At 57.2% G+C, this 16466-nt stretch overlaps 1 protein-coding gene across 3 annotated transcripts in view; it reads right to left on the bottom strand.

Annotated features, from left to right (window-relative positions):
* Window positions 1–16466, bottom strand: part of TMEM104 (transmembrane protein 104) — a 53084-nt gene that overhangs the window by 3655 nt on the left and 32963 nt on the right. For all 3 annotated transcript variants that reach the window (XM_045569861.1, XM_045569860.1, XM_045569862.1), the window contains exon 9: window positions 11468–11561. In XM_045569861.1, the coding sequence (XP_045425817.1) occupies window positions 11468–11561 (94 nt within the window). The remainder of the gene's footprint in view (window positions 1–11467; window positions 11562–16466) is intronic.

Below are 16466 nucleotides of genomic sequence, written 5' to 3'. Positions count from 1 at the left end.
TTAGTCACACCCTGCGCTGTTCTGTCAAAGGCTCGACCAGCGGAGGCTGGCAGCACGGAAATGCCACCAGCCCTGGGGTAGGGCAAACCTGAGCACCTCCCTGCAAGGAGGGGCAGCTCACTCAGCCCCTGAATTCCCCCCCGCTGTGTGCCAGGCCCAGCCTGCCCTCAGGGCGCTCACACTCCAGTGGGGGGAAGGCCTGCAGGTGGGTAAGGGGCACTTACACCAGGGACAGCGGTGGTTGTAGGACGGCCTGGGCCTGGGGTGGGGTGAGCCCCAGCTAACCTGGAAGAGGAAAGGCCCTCCGGTTCCCCCTACCATGAAGACATGAAGATGGGCGCTGGGCTCTGTCCCCCGGGGGGGGGGAGAGGGAGGGGAGGTGTTCCAGCACAGTCTCCAAACCAGCCAGATTACAAGGCACCAGCACCACCTTACCCCCTGGGTTCTGACAGGAGACAGAGAAAATGCAAGAGGAGGACCTGGTGGGGTTCTGACCTTGAGGGGTGCTGAAAGCGGGCAGAGGCCTAACCCCCACTGCCCACCTGCCCCGCCCTGGAACCCCTCCCCTTTGTCCCAGGCCCCTCCTCCCCAGGCTGCAGGAGGAGCAGAGTTCAACAGCCATCTCCTAGATTGATCGCCCTGTCCGTGGGAGACAGCTGCTCCAAAAACTCATTAGGTCTGATCATAAATCAAGATGAAACGAGGATGACAGACTGTGAGAGACCCTGCCAGGACGCGGCTCGGAGCACCACACCGAAGCCCAGGGCTTGGCCAGCCGCCGCTGTGCCACCCCGGCAGAGGCCGTGTGGGAGGCCAGACGGGTGCGGAGGTGGGACAGAGCAGGGAGCGTTCCCCAGACATGCTGGGGACCAGACATCCAGGACTTCACAGGCAGGGCTGTCGGCTTGTTCTCTGACCTACCACGGGCTGCAGCCAGAGAACCCACACCCACGTGCACCTGCACCACACATGGGAAGTCACGCTCCACGGGGTGAGGAGCCAGGGAGGATGCAGAGGGGAGGGAGGCTGACACCACGTCACATGAGTGGCTGTCGGGTCTCGGAAGGCTCAGCTGCAAAGTGACAAATGGGGACAGGAGATTTCTAATACCTGAGTAACTGCCAATGTAAAAACCACTGCACTGTTTTGTGTCACTGACGGGCTCAACCAGACGATTCCTTCCTCCTTCCTTCCTTCCTTCCCTCCTTCCCTCCTTCCTTCCTTCCTTCCTTCCTTCCTTCCTTCCTTCCTTCCTTCCTTCCTTCCTTCCTTCCTTCCTTCCCTCCCTCCTTCCCTCCCTCCTTCCTTCCTTCCTTCCTTCCCTCCCTCCCTTCCTTCCTTCCTTCCTCCCACTAAGACGTACTGAGTGTCTGCTGAGTGCCAGCGCTATGCTGGGCATCTGGGGATCAGGCACTGAGGGATGGGCCTTGTCCTTCTGGAGCCTAGAGTCCTGGGGACCAACAGGTGGAAGTTATAGGAGACAAATGACAATAAAAGAAAGAACTGGTGAACAGTCACGTCAGCTGCAGGGCAGATGATGAGATCCCTGTGGCGGGAGGTGTCTAAGCCCAAGGGTGGAAGGCCACGTGGTGGGGGGTCCCCGAGGGGAATCAGGTGTCAGAAGGGATTGGAAGGACATTTTGGGCTGTTCCTCCTCCACATGTGTGGCTGCCACAGCCTACTCAGTTTAGGAGGAGGGGCTCCATGCAGGGTGGTGACAAGGAGTCAGGGCCCCCTGGGGATGCTGACAGGCAGAGCCTGGCTGAGGCCCCGTGACACGGACTCATCCTGACAGCTGGCCGCAGTACACTACCCACCCCAGCCACAGCCTGCGCCCCGTCTCCCACACGTCCGACACCTCGGCGGGGAGTGAGGAAGACAGGCGCGGAAGGCAAACCGTTATCTCTGCAGCCGAGACAGAACTGGCACACATCCTGAGCCACGAGCGGCCGGTTTAGAGACATCTCCTTTCTCTTTCCGAGGAGCCCTAACACACCCGCCGCAGGGCACCGTCCTCAGGACCCGCCAGTGCAGGCGCGTCCAGTTTGCAGTGTCGGGAGGAGCCCAGGAAAGGCCAGGGGGGCACATTAGTATCAGCTTTCCACTCTCGGGGATGTCAGCAACCCCAAGTGTGGCGGTCAAGGTGATATTTCATACCAAGATACAGAAGAGAAATGGTGCTTTCCCCAGACAGCCCCACCCTCCAGCAGAGCCAGATAAGAAGTCCCTGCAGGAGCCAGCTGTCTGTCTGTCCACCCATCCATCCACGGCTTGGGCAGGCAGTAGGACAGGCCAGTCCTTCTGAGCATGTGCCAAAGGGTCAGGGCAGTGCCGGTTTATAAAAGGATGAGAGTAAACACCCGCCCATCTCTCTTGCATCTCTCCTTTCGGGTAAGCTCTGCCCTCGGAACCTCCCCTCGGGGCCTGGGGGCAGGAGCACTGGGACTTACAGGCCAAGACCTTATAGCAGTCACAGCTGATGTGTTCTTGGGGCCAAACGGGTGCTGAGCAGGTGTCTGGGGTGGGGGCCCTGGGCCCGATGCTGTCGACAGTCCAACAAGCACCCCCAGCTCACCTCTCTTGGGTCTATGTGGGTAGGGACAGCAATCAGTCATCAGAAGCCAGCTCCGTCCGCAGCCTGAGTGCCGGCTCACGCTGGAGGTGTGAGAGGGAAGAGTTCTTTCCAGGGGCTCTGAGGCTGGCAGCACATGGAGCGGCCAGGCTGGCATGGCTTGATCTCCGAGCTGTGGCGAGGCGCTCCCTGCTGCTCAGAGTGTGGCGGTGTGGCCTGTGCAGGACTGCGCCTCCCTTGCAGAATCCTGGGGTCTGTGTGGGGCCGGCGTGAGGCATGGGCCACTGGGCAGCGCTCATCGTGGATGTGTGAGGATGGGTATGGGGTCCCTCTTGGTGGTTTTACCCTCTTCCTCATCCTCGAGAGGCTGTGACACTATGCGAGGGCCCCCTCTGGGCATGCCTCAACCCTGCCCGAGCTCTCCCAGATGTTAATGAAACCATCAAGCTGACAGAGAGGCCCGAGAGGCATTTACAGCTGTGCTGGCCACCACGGCCGCTCGTGCCACCCACTGCCACCGAGCACTTGAACGTGGCTGTCTGCACCGAGGTGTGAAACACACACTGGGTTTCAACGACTCAGTGTGAAATAGGAACATGAAATACCTCACTAGTCATTTGTTCATATTGATTACATGTTAAAGCTATTTATTTTTGGTATGTCAAATAAGTATGTTATTTTTAAATGTAGCTACTAAAAAATTAAAAATTCCCCAGGTGACTGGTGTTGGATTTCTATCGGGCAGCGAGGGTTCACTGTGACCAGGTGGCCTGTGGGTGTGTGTGGTGTGTGTGTACCTACGAAGCACCTGACCTAGTGGGAATTTGAAAGATTTCTGCCTCCTGCCCCCAACCTCAGCCCAGGTCCCCTAACTCTAACCCTGCCACCTGCCCTGATTTGCACCGGGACACTGGAGACCTAGGGTGGAACTGTGACATTGCACTACTCCCTGAAAAGCCAGAGGACAAACAGGCTCTGGGTCCTCTCGGGCTGGGACTTCCAGGGTGGCCGCCCTATAGAGGGGAGGCAGTGGCTAGACCTGGGGTACTATGGAAGTAGCCCGTGGTCCTGGGCCACTGAGTCCGAGGGACATCTCGATAAGGGCACGAGCTGGAACAGAGCCTCTTGGGAGCCATGGAGGGCTCTGCCCAGCAGCTCTTGCCCAAAGGCCATGTCCTCAGCCTGCTCATCGCCTTGGGCAGGGCCTGGAAGGGATAAGGAACACGGCGGCGGAGCCATGACTCTGACAGCCGAGGGTGAGTCTAACTAGCTTCCCCCTGCGTGAGCCGCCCCAGCCCCTTTCCATCAGCCAGCGGCTGGGCTGAGCCTTTCCTTGGCAGGGCTGCTTCCTGGAGAGCTGCCCCTGCAACCTCTGACCTCTGAACCCGGCCCCAGATGTCCTGAGGCTGGGGGAGGCTCCAGCCTGGCTCGCCCAAACCCCACACACGGCTCTGGCTTTGACACATGCAAGGTGGAGGCCATCCATCACCTCAGCTGTCTGGAGGCGGCACTCTCTTTTCCAAGCAGAGAATCGACATGCCAGTGCTGATGATAATGAATGGCAGTGCTGTGCCCGCCACCAGCTCGGGCCTTGGCGCTCCGGGCAGGAAGCTGGGTCTGGGGGAGGACTTGTGCGAGCTCCCTCCTTCGCCACTGCCCTGCCCTTGGACGGTGCCGAGCTCAGGGCTGTCTCTGGAGGGCTGATGGGTAAGACCAGCCTGAGTTGAGAACCCCTGAAGACCAGGCAGTTTCTTGGACCAAAAAGGAGGAGAGGTGACTGGGCGTTTGTTCCTTAAACAGTCAGACCGACCACTGAGAAGCAGAGCCCCATTCGCTGGCTCAAGGAGCCCAAGAAGCCTACAGTGTGGGGGGTGAGTGATGCCCCAAGACACTGTCGCGTCTTGGAAACGGCCAAGCCACACTGGATGCAACTCCTGAATCGGCCACTTAGCTGTGTAACCTTGGGGTGAACTCCATTCTGTCACCTTTCAAAGTGGAGATGGCGCAGAGGGAATGGAACGACGGAGCAGTGATGCGCTGGGGCACAGCCTCCCCGTAGCAATTGCTCAAAACCTAAGTTCCTTTTACCATCACAGAAACCCGTTTCCTGTTCTGAAAGCCGGTTCCCAGGCAAGGAGGAGAAACCTTGTCAACCCTGAGTTCTCCTTGAATGCTTATGCTCTGAGGAGGGGGACAGGGGTCATACTCGTGACTCCCTTCTCAGCCAGGTCAAGCTGGTATCAGAACCCTTCCTAGGGACACCCCATCACTGGCATCAGCTTAACTTTGGGGCTCAGGGGTCAGGGATGGGGTAGGGGACAAGGACGACCCCGGACACGCTGCTCACACCACTCTGTGAACTGACCCTTGGTTTCTCCTCTTGTACCCCCCACTGTTTCCAAGGTCACACAAGGCCAAGCTGTGCCCACCACTCTGTCATCTGGGGACTCTGGGTGTGTGCTCTCTGGAGGAGGGAAATGGGCTCTCTGGAGCCCATGCTGGTCCATCCTTCCTCTGGTGTCACCTTCTACCAGGGCATAGGCTGTGGGTCAGGTGGGGGCTCTTTTCACGCCCTGAAAGGCCACACTTGGTCTCTGACTGGGAGGAGTTCCCTTCGGGGAACACGGGACACTCTCCACAGACATGCTCATCACCAAAAGCATCTTGGCCCTGGGGCAGATTTTTATCTCAGGCCTGTGAGACATATGTTGTTTGCTGGTCTTGCCTCTAACAGCTCACCCAGCAATCACTCTGGTTTCTGCTAACTAGGACATTTAAGGCCAAGTGGACTCCCTCCCCATGAGGGCCAGCCCCTGTCGCTTTCTGGATTTTAGCTCTGTTCATCCTGTCACAGGAGAAGAGAAGTTGAAATAATCCATGTTACAGGACTGGGCTCTACCCTGTGGCTGAGTTATTGAGCTCAAAGGCCTCAGAGCAGAGTCCTCCTCTTCCCATGTGTGGCAGGAGGGGCAGCTGATCCCGGGCAGGCACCCGAGCCTCTGAGGCAGGAAGTCAGGAGCTCCAGCCTTTCCATCCTTCAACTTCTCCACATCCCCGGAGCACAGCCGGTGCCTGGGAGGGCAGGGTCTCAATTTTTCATTCTTAAGCTGTCAAGAGCAAGCGCAGCTGTAATTGCTGGAAGGCAGGGCCGAGGGGCCTCTGGCTGCTGGCCGACTACTCTCCTTCCTGGAGATTGGAAATTTCAGGCACTGTCACCTTTACTGAAGGCCACTCAGCCCTTTGCTCTGGAGCAGCCAGCTAGATGCAGAGACAGGAAGGAAAGGAAGAGTGAGGATGACAAGGAGAGGCGGGACAAGGACGTTTCAACTGCCCTGGCCTGCATGTAAGTTCTGGAGCTCCAGGGCTGCTGTGGGTCACATCAGTGCTGCAGATGTACATGACTGCCTGACCCTGCCGCACTTGACCCTGCCCGTGTGAAACCCAGTTCTGCACAGAGGCTGTGCCTGTAACCATCGTCGGGTCAGATATCTCAACCCACGACCATGAGTGACTTGGGACACATCCTCCCTTGCCCTGTCAGTGCCCAGGCAGCTAGCCACCAAGCTCCTGGGCAGAAGTAGATATCCTTGTCTGGTGGCCAGTCTGCACAAGCCTCGGGGGCACAGAGATCAGAGCTGCTGATGACAAAGGCTGCACAGAGGAGAGGTGCAGCCAGAAGAGCAACGGCCTGTGTTCAGGCCGAGCAGAACCCTCAGGTCAGTCCTGACGGATGCTGATGACAGACATCATTTGGGGGCATGTGGCTGGCTCTTCTCCAGCAAACTTTAATTAAGTGCCTACTTTACCCTAAGACAGAAACCCCGGGCTTCTCTCCTATAAACTGACCTCTATGCACTTGCAGAGAGAACTTCTAGAAAACCAAGAATAAAAGTAAGACCAAAATGAAACATACACGAAAGGTTTTCCTGGGTTCCCTCCACTAGTAGTATGACCAGTGAAAGCTGGACACTGACCAGCCCAGGAGAGTCCTGGACAGTGGCCCAAAGGGAGGGTGGGCAGGGCCGTGGCAGAGGCCTGGGGGGCACAGGCTCCTGGCGGCGGGGCGAGGATGTCTGGATGCACAGAGGGCACGCGGGTGCTGTCCTCATTTGGTGGTGGTGGTGGGGTCCTTCCCAGGCTCCCAAGAGGCACTAGTTGAGTGGCTGCGAAGGAATTCAAACGCCAAGTTGGCAGCAGCGGGCAACAGATGGCCCAGACACATAAGACCCCTGGCTGCTGGTAGTGACAGATCGGAGCAATCCCACTGGGAGGCCCCCCACAGAGATCAGTCGAAGATCTGGGGACAGGGAAACACCAGAAAGCCCACATGTCCCCATGTGATAGTCTCCTCTTGGGGACCTCCTGCCTTGCCTGCCACCACTGCCGAATCCCACCCCTCCCTGTGGCTTGGAAAACAAATCTGGGGCATTTGCCAGGGGGAGGTGGGAGTGCGGGGCCGAGAACTTCAGGAGGCGGCTCAAGTTCACCCACGAACGCCGCTTGGAGAAGACGGCGCCTGACCCACTTTGCGGGAACACAGACACGGGAAGGCTGCGTGCGGCGTCTGCTCTGAATACACAATCAGAGGGAAGCGAGCCCGGTGGGTTCTCGACAACCCAGGCCCGAGATGGGCTGCGGCGCTCCAGAGCAGCCTTTATTAGAAAGAATCAGTTTTTTAATAACGCCAAATGGGGCACCCCGAGCTGAGCCAGCTGTTCGTGTCCCCAAGTGGGAGGCGTCTGCAGGCATCTGCCAGAGGAAAGCTGGTAATGGGGCTGAAGTGACGATGCCACCCTGGCCCCATCCAGCCCAGGAGGCCCGGCTGGGCAGTGGCTGGGCAGCCCTAGTGGGAACAGCCTACGGCCATTGTTTAGCTGCTAAAGGCTCAGGCTCTAAGGCCCCTGCACTGGGCCTGTGGGCACGAAGACAGCACCTTCCCTGCATTTCCCCTAACCCGAGCCTCCCTGCTGCTGACAGGGAGCTGGGAGCCAGAGAGGGAGCCCCTGCCCCTCTGTAAGAGGGGCCTGCTTTCCACCCTCTCGGGTGGGGGTGGAGGCTGGGGGGCGATGGTGCAGGGAGGGCTCCCTGCCCAGTGTATACCAGAGACCACAGTGGGGTGTGGCGGGAGTTTGTACAGAGCCAACCTGGGGGCTTCAAGATCTCCCTGGGACACCCATTGTGGACGCCCAGTGCCACAGCTCTCTCTGGAGGTGGCTGAAGTCCCCAGTCTCATGGCCAGCCCCAAGGGAGGGTCCTTCTGAGGCCACTCTCAGTGTGACAGTGCGGGTGATGCTCATCGAGGCTCAGCTCTGAATGCTGATTGGGTGCTGGGCACCGTGCTAGTAAGTTCTTTATACACGATCTGCTCAGTGATGTGAGTCCCCACGTCACCACAGACAGGGACCCTGGCTGTCCGTGAGCATTGGGAGTACACACCGTCTGAACCACACTGAAGGGAACCAAGTGGGAGGTGTGACAACTGGTAGGCGTGGCACTGCTGCACACCAGCCCCCAGCCCCGAAGCCATGTGCTCAGGAACCACGACAGATGTGAGGCAGGCAGCTGCCCGGGGGGAGCCAACCATTGACATGGGGGCTGCCAGGAGTCTGTTAAGGCCTGGGCACAGCACGCTAAGACCCTCCCCACACATGAAGATGCGGGGGCATCTGCATCCCAGGTACCCCAAAATCCCACGTACCCCAAACTGAACAGCCTGGGCTTCTCGGAACTGATTTGGGGAGCGTAAGAAATGAATGGGCATTGTCACTTGTCATCCATATTTTGACAGTTTTCCTGGACAGTCGCTATTTGCAAAGGCCAATTAACCCTTTCAGTCATCTGGCAGCACGAGGGGGATTCTGAGGCTGAGGAGGCTGATGAGGGCAGAGAGAGCAAAAGCCCTCGGAGGAACCTGCCTGAAGGCTCCCTGGCAGAGCTTCGGGCCCGCAATCTCCCCCGGCCTTGTTTCAACAGATGGCAGAACAAATTCCTAATTAAGCACGAGAAAGTTTCCGGCTCAGCACATTTATTTATGATTTTCCGGTCCCTTTGGTGCTCATTCTTCCTCTTTGTCTTCCTGGAACCCAAGCCTGTCACTGCCCCCCGAGCCTTGCTCGGCTCTTGGAAAGGCACAGCCCAGATCTGGAAGAGGCGGGTGGGGTGTGGGGAAGGAGGGGTGTGGGGACACTGCTACACAGCTGCTTTGGAGGCAAATGAAAAGAGAATTCATTGCAAACTGATAACTTGGTGCAGACTGGAGAGTACAAATGAGCTTTTGCGATCACTGCCTTTAGGGTAGTTCTAGAAAAGCTGCCTGGGGTGAGCTTGGCCCAGAGGAGGCACATGCTCAGTGGGGTCTGCACCCAGGTCCCTCCCACAAGCGGGGCTGCCTGTTCTGTGTTCCTTGGTGGCTCCAAGGATTCTGTGATCTCCATCGCCTTCCTCCCCTCCCCACACTGCTGCCTGGTGTTTGGACGAGGGAAACGCCTTTGGCCAGAGCTGAGAAGAATGCCCAGGCGGCTCCCACGCCCCCCACTGGGAACTGAACCCCAGACTCAGATGCATGTTAGAGTTTACTTAACTGGCCAATTTTTCTTTCGCCCGAGAGGGCTGTGTCACAGAGGCTTGATTTTCAAGCCTAGAGGTCTGAGTCCCTCATGGAGAAAAATGACTGTCTGTGCCTTGTCACCCACAGCAGCACTGTGGAGAAAAGGGTCGCCGGAGAGGCTCCTGACATTTGATTATCCCTTGTGTCAAAAGGAGAAAAGAGGTAAATGACTTGCAAAGACTACAATGTCACCATGAAAAAAACAAGTACTGACGACCTTCACGAGCTGGTCTCTACCTCAGGCTGCCAATGCTGCCAAGAGCCTCTCTCTCCAGGCCACTGTCACCTCACTCTGCAGCACAGCAGGGGCTCCGAGGGCCCTGGAGCCTCAGGGCGAGAGACCATGGGGCGCTGGGGCGGCGGTGCCTCTTCACAGAGCAGACAGCGAGGAAGGGGCCGGGCTCAGTCTGACTGCAGTCCTGGGGCCACTGTGTCGCTGGCTGCCCTGTGGGAGGAGGGGACCGGCAGCACTTTTCCAACATGACTGAGCTGCCGAGTCCGCTCTGTGAACCTGACTCTGGGGGAGGAGAGGCCTCCCGTGGCGGAATGGAAAGGGAGTGAGGACTGTCCCTGCTGGCCACCAAGCTGGGCTCTTCCCCCAACCCAAGTCTGGGGTAGAGCTTGCATCCTGCTCTGAGAGAGCCACTCCTTACTTCCCGTCAGCCTCCCCATCTCCCTTTCACAACTTCTCCCTTTTAATGTACCTATTGCTCACCAGGTGCAGAGAGACATTGGTTGCACTAAACAGGTGCAGGCGTCTACAGAGGCCATTAACTGCCATTATCCCGCTGTCATCCCCTCTTGGGCTGACATGCCAGCTAAAGCAGGAGTGTCCCCTCCAACTCTCCCCACTGTTCCTGCGCTCCAGACAAGGGAAGGAAAATAGCTAGCAGCCCAGCAGGAGCCCCTCCCGCCTTCCCACCGTCGACGCAGCAACCACGGACAGGACAGCCAACGCGAGCGAGCGAGGTAAGGGCCAGACTGTCAGGGCTACAGACCCTGCTGCTGAGAGCGACAGTGGCCGAGTGACACACTCAGGCCAGGAAAGCAAGGCAGGAGAATGTTTTTCTCCAAATACTGCTCTACTGAGAAAACTCCTTTTGCAGATCACCGCGGCTTTCAAACTTCCTACAAGTAGAGGAATAAGGAGAAGGGTGGGCAGCCTGCGTTTCTGATCCCCGCTGGCCCCGATTCCGGGACACAACCCCTCCTAGCACCCAGGGAGGCTCCACTCCCACAGCTGTCCTTGGAGCCCGTGTGATGCTCCTGTTCTAGTAACAAGTTCTCGTTTTCCCAGGTGGCACAGACCCAGAGTCCTGGTGAGGGCAGGAGGGCGAGCAGTGGGAAAGGGGGCTGGGGGCGATGGCGATGGCGAGGAGGGAGGAGCCCCGACCCTGGTTCCTCTGGGGCCTCTGTGCTGAGGGGCATGAGCTCTTGGGAGGCACCCGGGCACCTGGGGGCTGGACACACCCACTGTGCCCAGGCCTCTCCATCTAACAGCAGCAGCCTTCTCGGCTTTTGGACCAGGCCAAACAAGCACCCAACTGATGCCCAGGGCACCTGCTGGCGACAGGGGAGGGGTGGGGGGACGACGACACCCTCCTGTCCTCAATCCAGGCGGACCAGCAGCAGGCCCCTCCCTGAGGTGGGAGTGAACAAGTTCCCTACCGACAGCCTGGTTTGGCGGGGAGAGACCCCCAAACCCCAGCTGAGGAAAATGGTACTCTTACTTGGCAGGGCATTAGTTGGTTAGGAGATGATGTGGCCGGGGTGTCTTTTCATGCCCTAGTGGCTGGGGACTCGGAGGCAGAGAGTGGCTGCTGCCACGGCCTGCTGGGTTTTACGGTTGTGCCGCATAGTGAGATGCCGCTCGGGAGAACGCAGAGCCGTGCTGCTCCCGTGCTCTACAGGGGGCACAGCCCAACGCAGGCCTTCAGGAGCCCACCTGCCAGCCTGTGGGTCAGCGGGGACCCAACGTGTGCGTGTGAAAAAGAGGCTGGTCCCAGAATCAGCAGTCCCGGGCCCCGGCCCCAGCTCCATCCACACTATATGATCTCAAAAAAATAATTTTCTTTTTTGGTACTAAATTTCCCCACCAGTAAAAGGCTGGCAGAGTACCTGCCTCCTCCTCATCCTCTGGAAAGGTCGGAGGGCCAAATAGGCCCGAGTCAATGGAAACTACCACCACGTTCCAGCCATGGCTGGGAGCCTGGCACGGCCCGGCAGAAAAGGTCAAGGAAGAGACAAGGGGAGAAAGGGCAGAGAATGGAGCTGTTTCTCAGACTCACCGATCCATCTCATCAGAGAGGTGAGGATCTGCAGGTACTTGGTCTTCTGGACGTCAAAGAAGGTGAAAGGTCCGAGGAGGAGAGTGAAGACAGCCTGGGTGATGAAAACAAGAGTAAGAGCAGGGCAGAGGCTGGCTGCGCACAGCAGCCCAGCTGTGTGGGGAGCACGCCACCATTCACGCAGCCTCTGCCCGCAGCTAAGGCCCGGACCTGAGTCAGGGGCACACCAGAACGGGCGGAGGCTCCCTGGGGTCAAACCCCCTGGGTGAGTGCCAAGTGCCAGGGGTGGAATAAGAGACCCAGAGCCATGCTTCCCTGCCTCTGCTCACACTTACTGTGCCACACCACTGCTCTCCCACCCGCTCAAGTCAGCAAATGCCAACTGAGGGTCCCCGTGCCCAGCACCGAGCTGCCTATGAGTGTGACTAGGTAGGAACAACAGGAAAATAAGGAGCCGAAAGCAACACAGACATGCCTCTGGCTCTCACAGTTTACTGGGAAGGACACGGGGAGGAGGGGCCCCTGGAGCCCTGACGAAGCTGCGCAGTAGAGAGAACACCCCTTCTGAAGGGCTCAGAGCAAAGCATTGATCAGGATGTCGTGCATCAGCCACGTTTTTAGCTTAAAAAGAAGGGGACGCCTAGAGAACAAGTCAGTGGCTTCTGAGGCAGATCACCCAGGGAAACACCCTGGAGGAGAAAGAGCAGGAACCGCATCTAGGAAAATCGGGGGTGAAGCAGTTCGGGGGTGGAGGGGACCCAGTCAGAGAAGGGGGTGCCTGTCATCATGGGTGTCCTCAGTTCTCTTCTCTCTGGAGAACAGGGGAGAGTGTTTACTTTAGAAAAGGAAAAAAAGGTCAAACTGTCTCAGAAAACTGGTCTGTGGGAAATGTGAACCTTCTTTGCAAAAGGAAATGGGTGTGAGAGAAAATGGGGGAGCCGAGGGCAGGTTACGGGTTCCACACCAAATTGGCTGCTCAGGGAGCAGAGGAATTAAAAGCTGCTCGTTGGAGTTAAGACGATGGTACCATTTCCAATCTGCCACTCGGAAGCAGCGCGAGACATCAGCCCTCATTAACATTTACACTGTGCCATTTTATCACGTTAATGCTAATGACGCTCGCCAGAGATGCGGCAGACAGCCTGGAAGCCTGGACCCGTGTGCGGAGGGGGCTTGCTCGGGAGTGGCTCTGGCCCTGTGATGCGGACGAGCCCATCACAGCTGCTGCACCGGAGGCCAGTCCCCGTGACTGGCAGGTGGGAGCCCTGCAGAAGTGGGCTGAGCCTGTCCCGCCCCCGTCAGCAAGGAGAGCAGGATTCTGGAGAAGCTGTGACCTCTTATCCAAGTCCATTATCAGTGTGAGGATGAGTGATGTGAAGGACTGAAGTGCTGCTTAGGGAAAGGCTCTAATCAGCTGGAGCAGAGAAGGCGCCTGGCAGTCACCAGAGATTTCTGCCGGGGTCCCCAGAACCAGCCTCACTTCTGCTAGGAGAGGAGGAAGGAAAAGCCTTTCTATCAGGCTCCAGGGGATAGGGGAAGGCAGAGGGAGGGACTGTCCTTGCAAAAGCAACGGGCAGCCCACACTGGTCCCCTCTCAGCCCAGGGAGAGGAGCTGGGGACACGGTAACACAGGCAGAACCACCGACTCGGGAGGAGCAGGTCTGTATGCAGCACCATCAGTAAGTCATTTAGGAAAATTACCACTTCAGGGAAACTTTCCACTGATGAATTTCTCTTTTGAAGGATGGAGAGGGAGATGTTAGGTAGAAGAATACATAAACACAAAGCCATTTGCCACAAATGTTTCCCAGTAACTGCAGCCTGCTGGAAACTGGACTCCTGGTGTGCCCAGGTGTTTAGGTGGCTCACCTCTGACCTCTGATGCCTCCAGCTGAAAACACGGTATTCCAGCTGTGGGTGCCTCGCCGGAAATCATGTTGGGGGGGTGGCTTGTGTGGGAGGTCAGACCTCATTCTAGAAGCCTAAGAACTGGTTGTTAGAAGGCCTGCGACGGAAAAACAGGGGGGCAGCAGGGCCCCCCAAAGCAGGCAGAAAATGCCACTGCAGGCTGCCTGGGTCCTGTCCTCCAGGGGCCCTTTCTCAGATGCTGAGTCCATCTTTGTCAAGATTCTAGGACACATGAGGCCCCGTTTTGTACAACTCCGTATGGATGGAATCCCAGCCGGCTGACAGCAGCCCTCTATTTAGAGAGACCACGAACACACACACATCTCTGAAAGGTGGAGTGAGCAGTCCTGTGACGCGCCCACTGAGTGGTGGGAATATGACTCTAGAGGAGTCAGCATGAGGGTCCGCACCCAGGCAGTGCGCTCACACCCAGCTCTGGGGACAGCAGGTCTGAACTGAACAGTTTGCAGCGTGCGAACTGGCAGCAAAGGGCTCTTTGGGAAGATTTGGCCAACAACTGTGATGTCCACGGCTGGCCAGTGGCTGGGCTGTGGTTTCTTTTTCTTCGATGCTCAGGAGCACAGATGGACCGCACCGCCCAGGAAGGCTCAGGGCCCACTCAGTCCCAGCAAACGCGCACAGATTGCCAAACAGCAGCCCTTCCGCAGGGCGGTGAGCTCACGCCATCAGAGGGAGCCCAGATGAAGACGCAGACTGCAAGCCAGGGCTAATTAAGGAACAGGTGTCCTCTGCAAATTAGAGCCAGAACTGGGCAACTGAAGAAGCAGCCATGCGGAGGGGCAAAGGGCAGAGGGCAGGGGCGGGAGCATGTGCCGCCACGCCACAGTGTGGCTGCCCAGGTCTCGGGGCAGGAGGCGGGCAGGAGAAGGCACAGCCCCGTCTCCAGATGGTCTACCCAGGGCAGAGCATCTCTGAATGGTCAACAGCCAAATGTGGCACTTTGTGTTTTCTCTTTCCTTTTTAAAAAAGGAGAAATAAAAAGCCAAGAGACAGCCTATCCTCTTGGGTCTTCCAGTCTAGCCCAGATGACATTATAAATTAGCTGGCTCCTGAGCAATCTTCCAACCCCCAAATGCCATTGATCAGTTCAAACTCAGTCTCTGTTCAAGGACTCTTGTAGCCCAACTCATTATGGGAGGCAGGGACACCAGTCACCGCAGCCAAGTGCGTTTCTTAAAAAAAAAAAAAAACTGGAACTGTGATTTCTAATGAAATCTTCAAACCGGTCATAGGAATGAAGTCCAAGACAGGCCTGGTGGGGTGCAAATGGGGCCTTCTGGATCCCTCTTCCTTTTCGGGTCACTGAGTGCAGATGCACACGAAGGCCCCCGCAGCCTGGCTGAGGTCTTGATGGAGACAGGGCAGCTCACGTTCCCAAGGCACTGCGGCCACGCTTGGCCACGGCTCTTTCTGGGGCCCACAGCTCAACAGAGCCGCCTGTCCTCGTGTGTCCCCCATGCAGATTAAGTGCACTGCCCATCTCCAGTTGCTCAGGCTCCAAACTTCCACCAATCCTTGACTCCTTCCTTACTGTCCGCACGAAGTTCACAAATTGCCACAAACTAGGTGGCTTCAAAACACAGAAATTTATTCTCTCCATGGCCAGAATCCAAAATCTGGCAGGCAAGGCACCCAACAATGCTGAGCACAGCGCTCCCACAGGATGGAGCCCGATTCTACCTGCGCATCAAGGAGGGGGCTGTCAGGGAGGAGCTGTTTCTGCAGCCCATCAGGAACAAGATCCCAGGACAGAGCACGGAATAAAGACAGCTGGAATCTAAACCCAGCCCTCCATCCACTGGAGACAGGAAGGAGACGCACTTTTCACAATCAGTGACTCAAAGACGTGAGGCAGGGACCCAGCAAGCCTCCTGGGGGCTGGCGCGGGCTATGCTCAGGGATTCCCTGGACAGGATGTGGCTTTGCTGAGGACCCAGAAGCACTGACATGAGGAGGCTGGCATCAGGGTACTGAAGGCTCAGTCACTAGGAACCTCCACTTTCCTCTTGGAGCAGCTTAAATGGTCAGCTGCCCAGCTATGGAGCGGGAGAAACGAATGCTGTGCTGGTTATGGGAGCTGATCGTTAAACCAAGAATTCTCCAACAGTCTTGCTGAGGCTGAGCTGTGTCCACACCCTGCCACGACCTTCTCAGGTTCTGGCCCCACAACACACAGCGCTTACTGAGGGATCCGACACAACCACTCCTGTTTCACACATGGAACGAGCCCGGGACGAGCTACGTATTCGTCCTTTAACTGCACAACACAGGAACATGTAAAGCAGTCTGACACCTATTTCCCTGTCCCCGAATTTCTCTGCGTATTTAGGTGGTTGACCCCTCTGCTCTTTACAAAATGCTACATACAACAGTTTCGTTTCATTCTCACGCCTACCTGTGAGGACACTGGGGCAGGTGATGATGCCCTCATCTTGCTGATGAGGCAAGCGGGGGACAGGAGAGCTTCAGTGACACAGCAGGAAATCGGCAGGGGGAGAACGGAAGCCTCCCGATCTGCCCCTCTTTTTGCTGTACCCCCTGCGCACCGCATCCATCCAGTGTTAGGATGTTCCTCCTCTGACACCTGCTGTCCCCACCTCAAGCTACTTCTCACCCTTGTGCCTTTACTCCCTTAATTCTTCCTGCTGGCAGAGAATTTCCCTCTGTGACCTTCCTTATTCCTACCACCTTCAAAGCCCTGCTCAAGTGCCAATCTCCTCTGCAAGTTATTTTAATCCTCCCTGGGGGCTCTTGACTGAATTGCCAAACACACAGTTGATACAACCTGACTTAATACTTGTAGGCTCTGAACTGCTCCTTTTTCTTTCGTTGATGTTTTGTCCCCAGTAGAGTGTGAGCACTTTGAGGGCAAGGACTGCATCCTTGTTTGTCCTGGCACCTAGGAAGGGCTCCACACACATGAGATGCTCAGTGTTTGCAGAATACACTGAATGTGGTGGGGGAGGTGCTGGGTAGAAAGGCGTCATCCCAGAGGGGGAGAGGCAGCTCCAGTCCTGCTGACCTGCCGTGTACACTTCCTTCCATCCCTCCTGCCAGGGACAGTGGCTGA

Source organism: Lemur catta, chromosome 15 (genome assembly GCF_020740605.2).
Source record: "Lemur catta isolate mLemCat1 chromosome 15, mLemCat1.pri, whole genome shotgun sequence".
Classification (NCBI taxonomy): domain Eukaryota; kingdom Metazoa; phylum Chordata; class Mammalia; order Primates; family Lemuridae; genus Lemur; species Lemur catta.
This window is presented reverse-complemented; position numbering and strand designations above follow the sequence as displayed.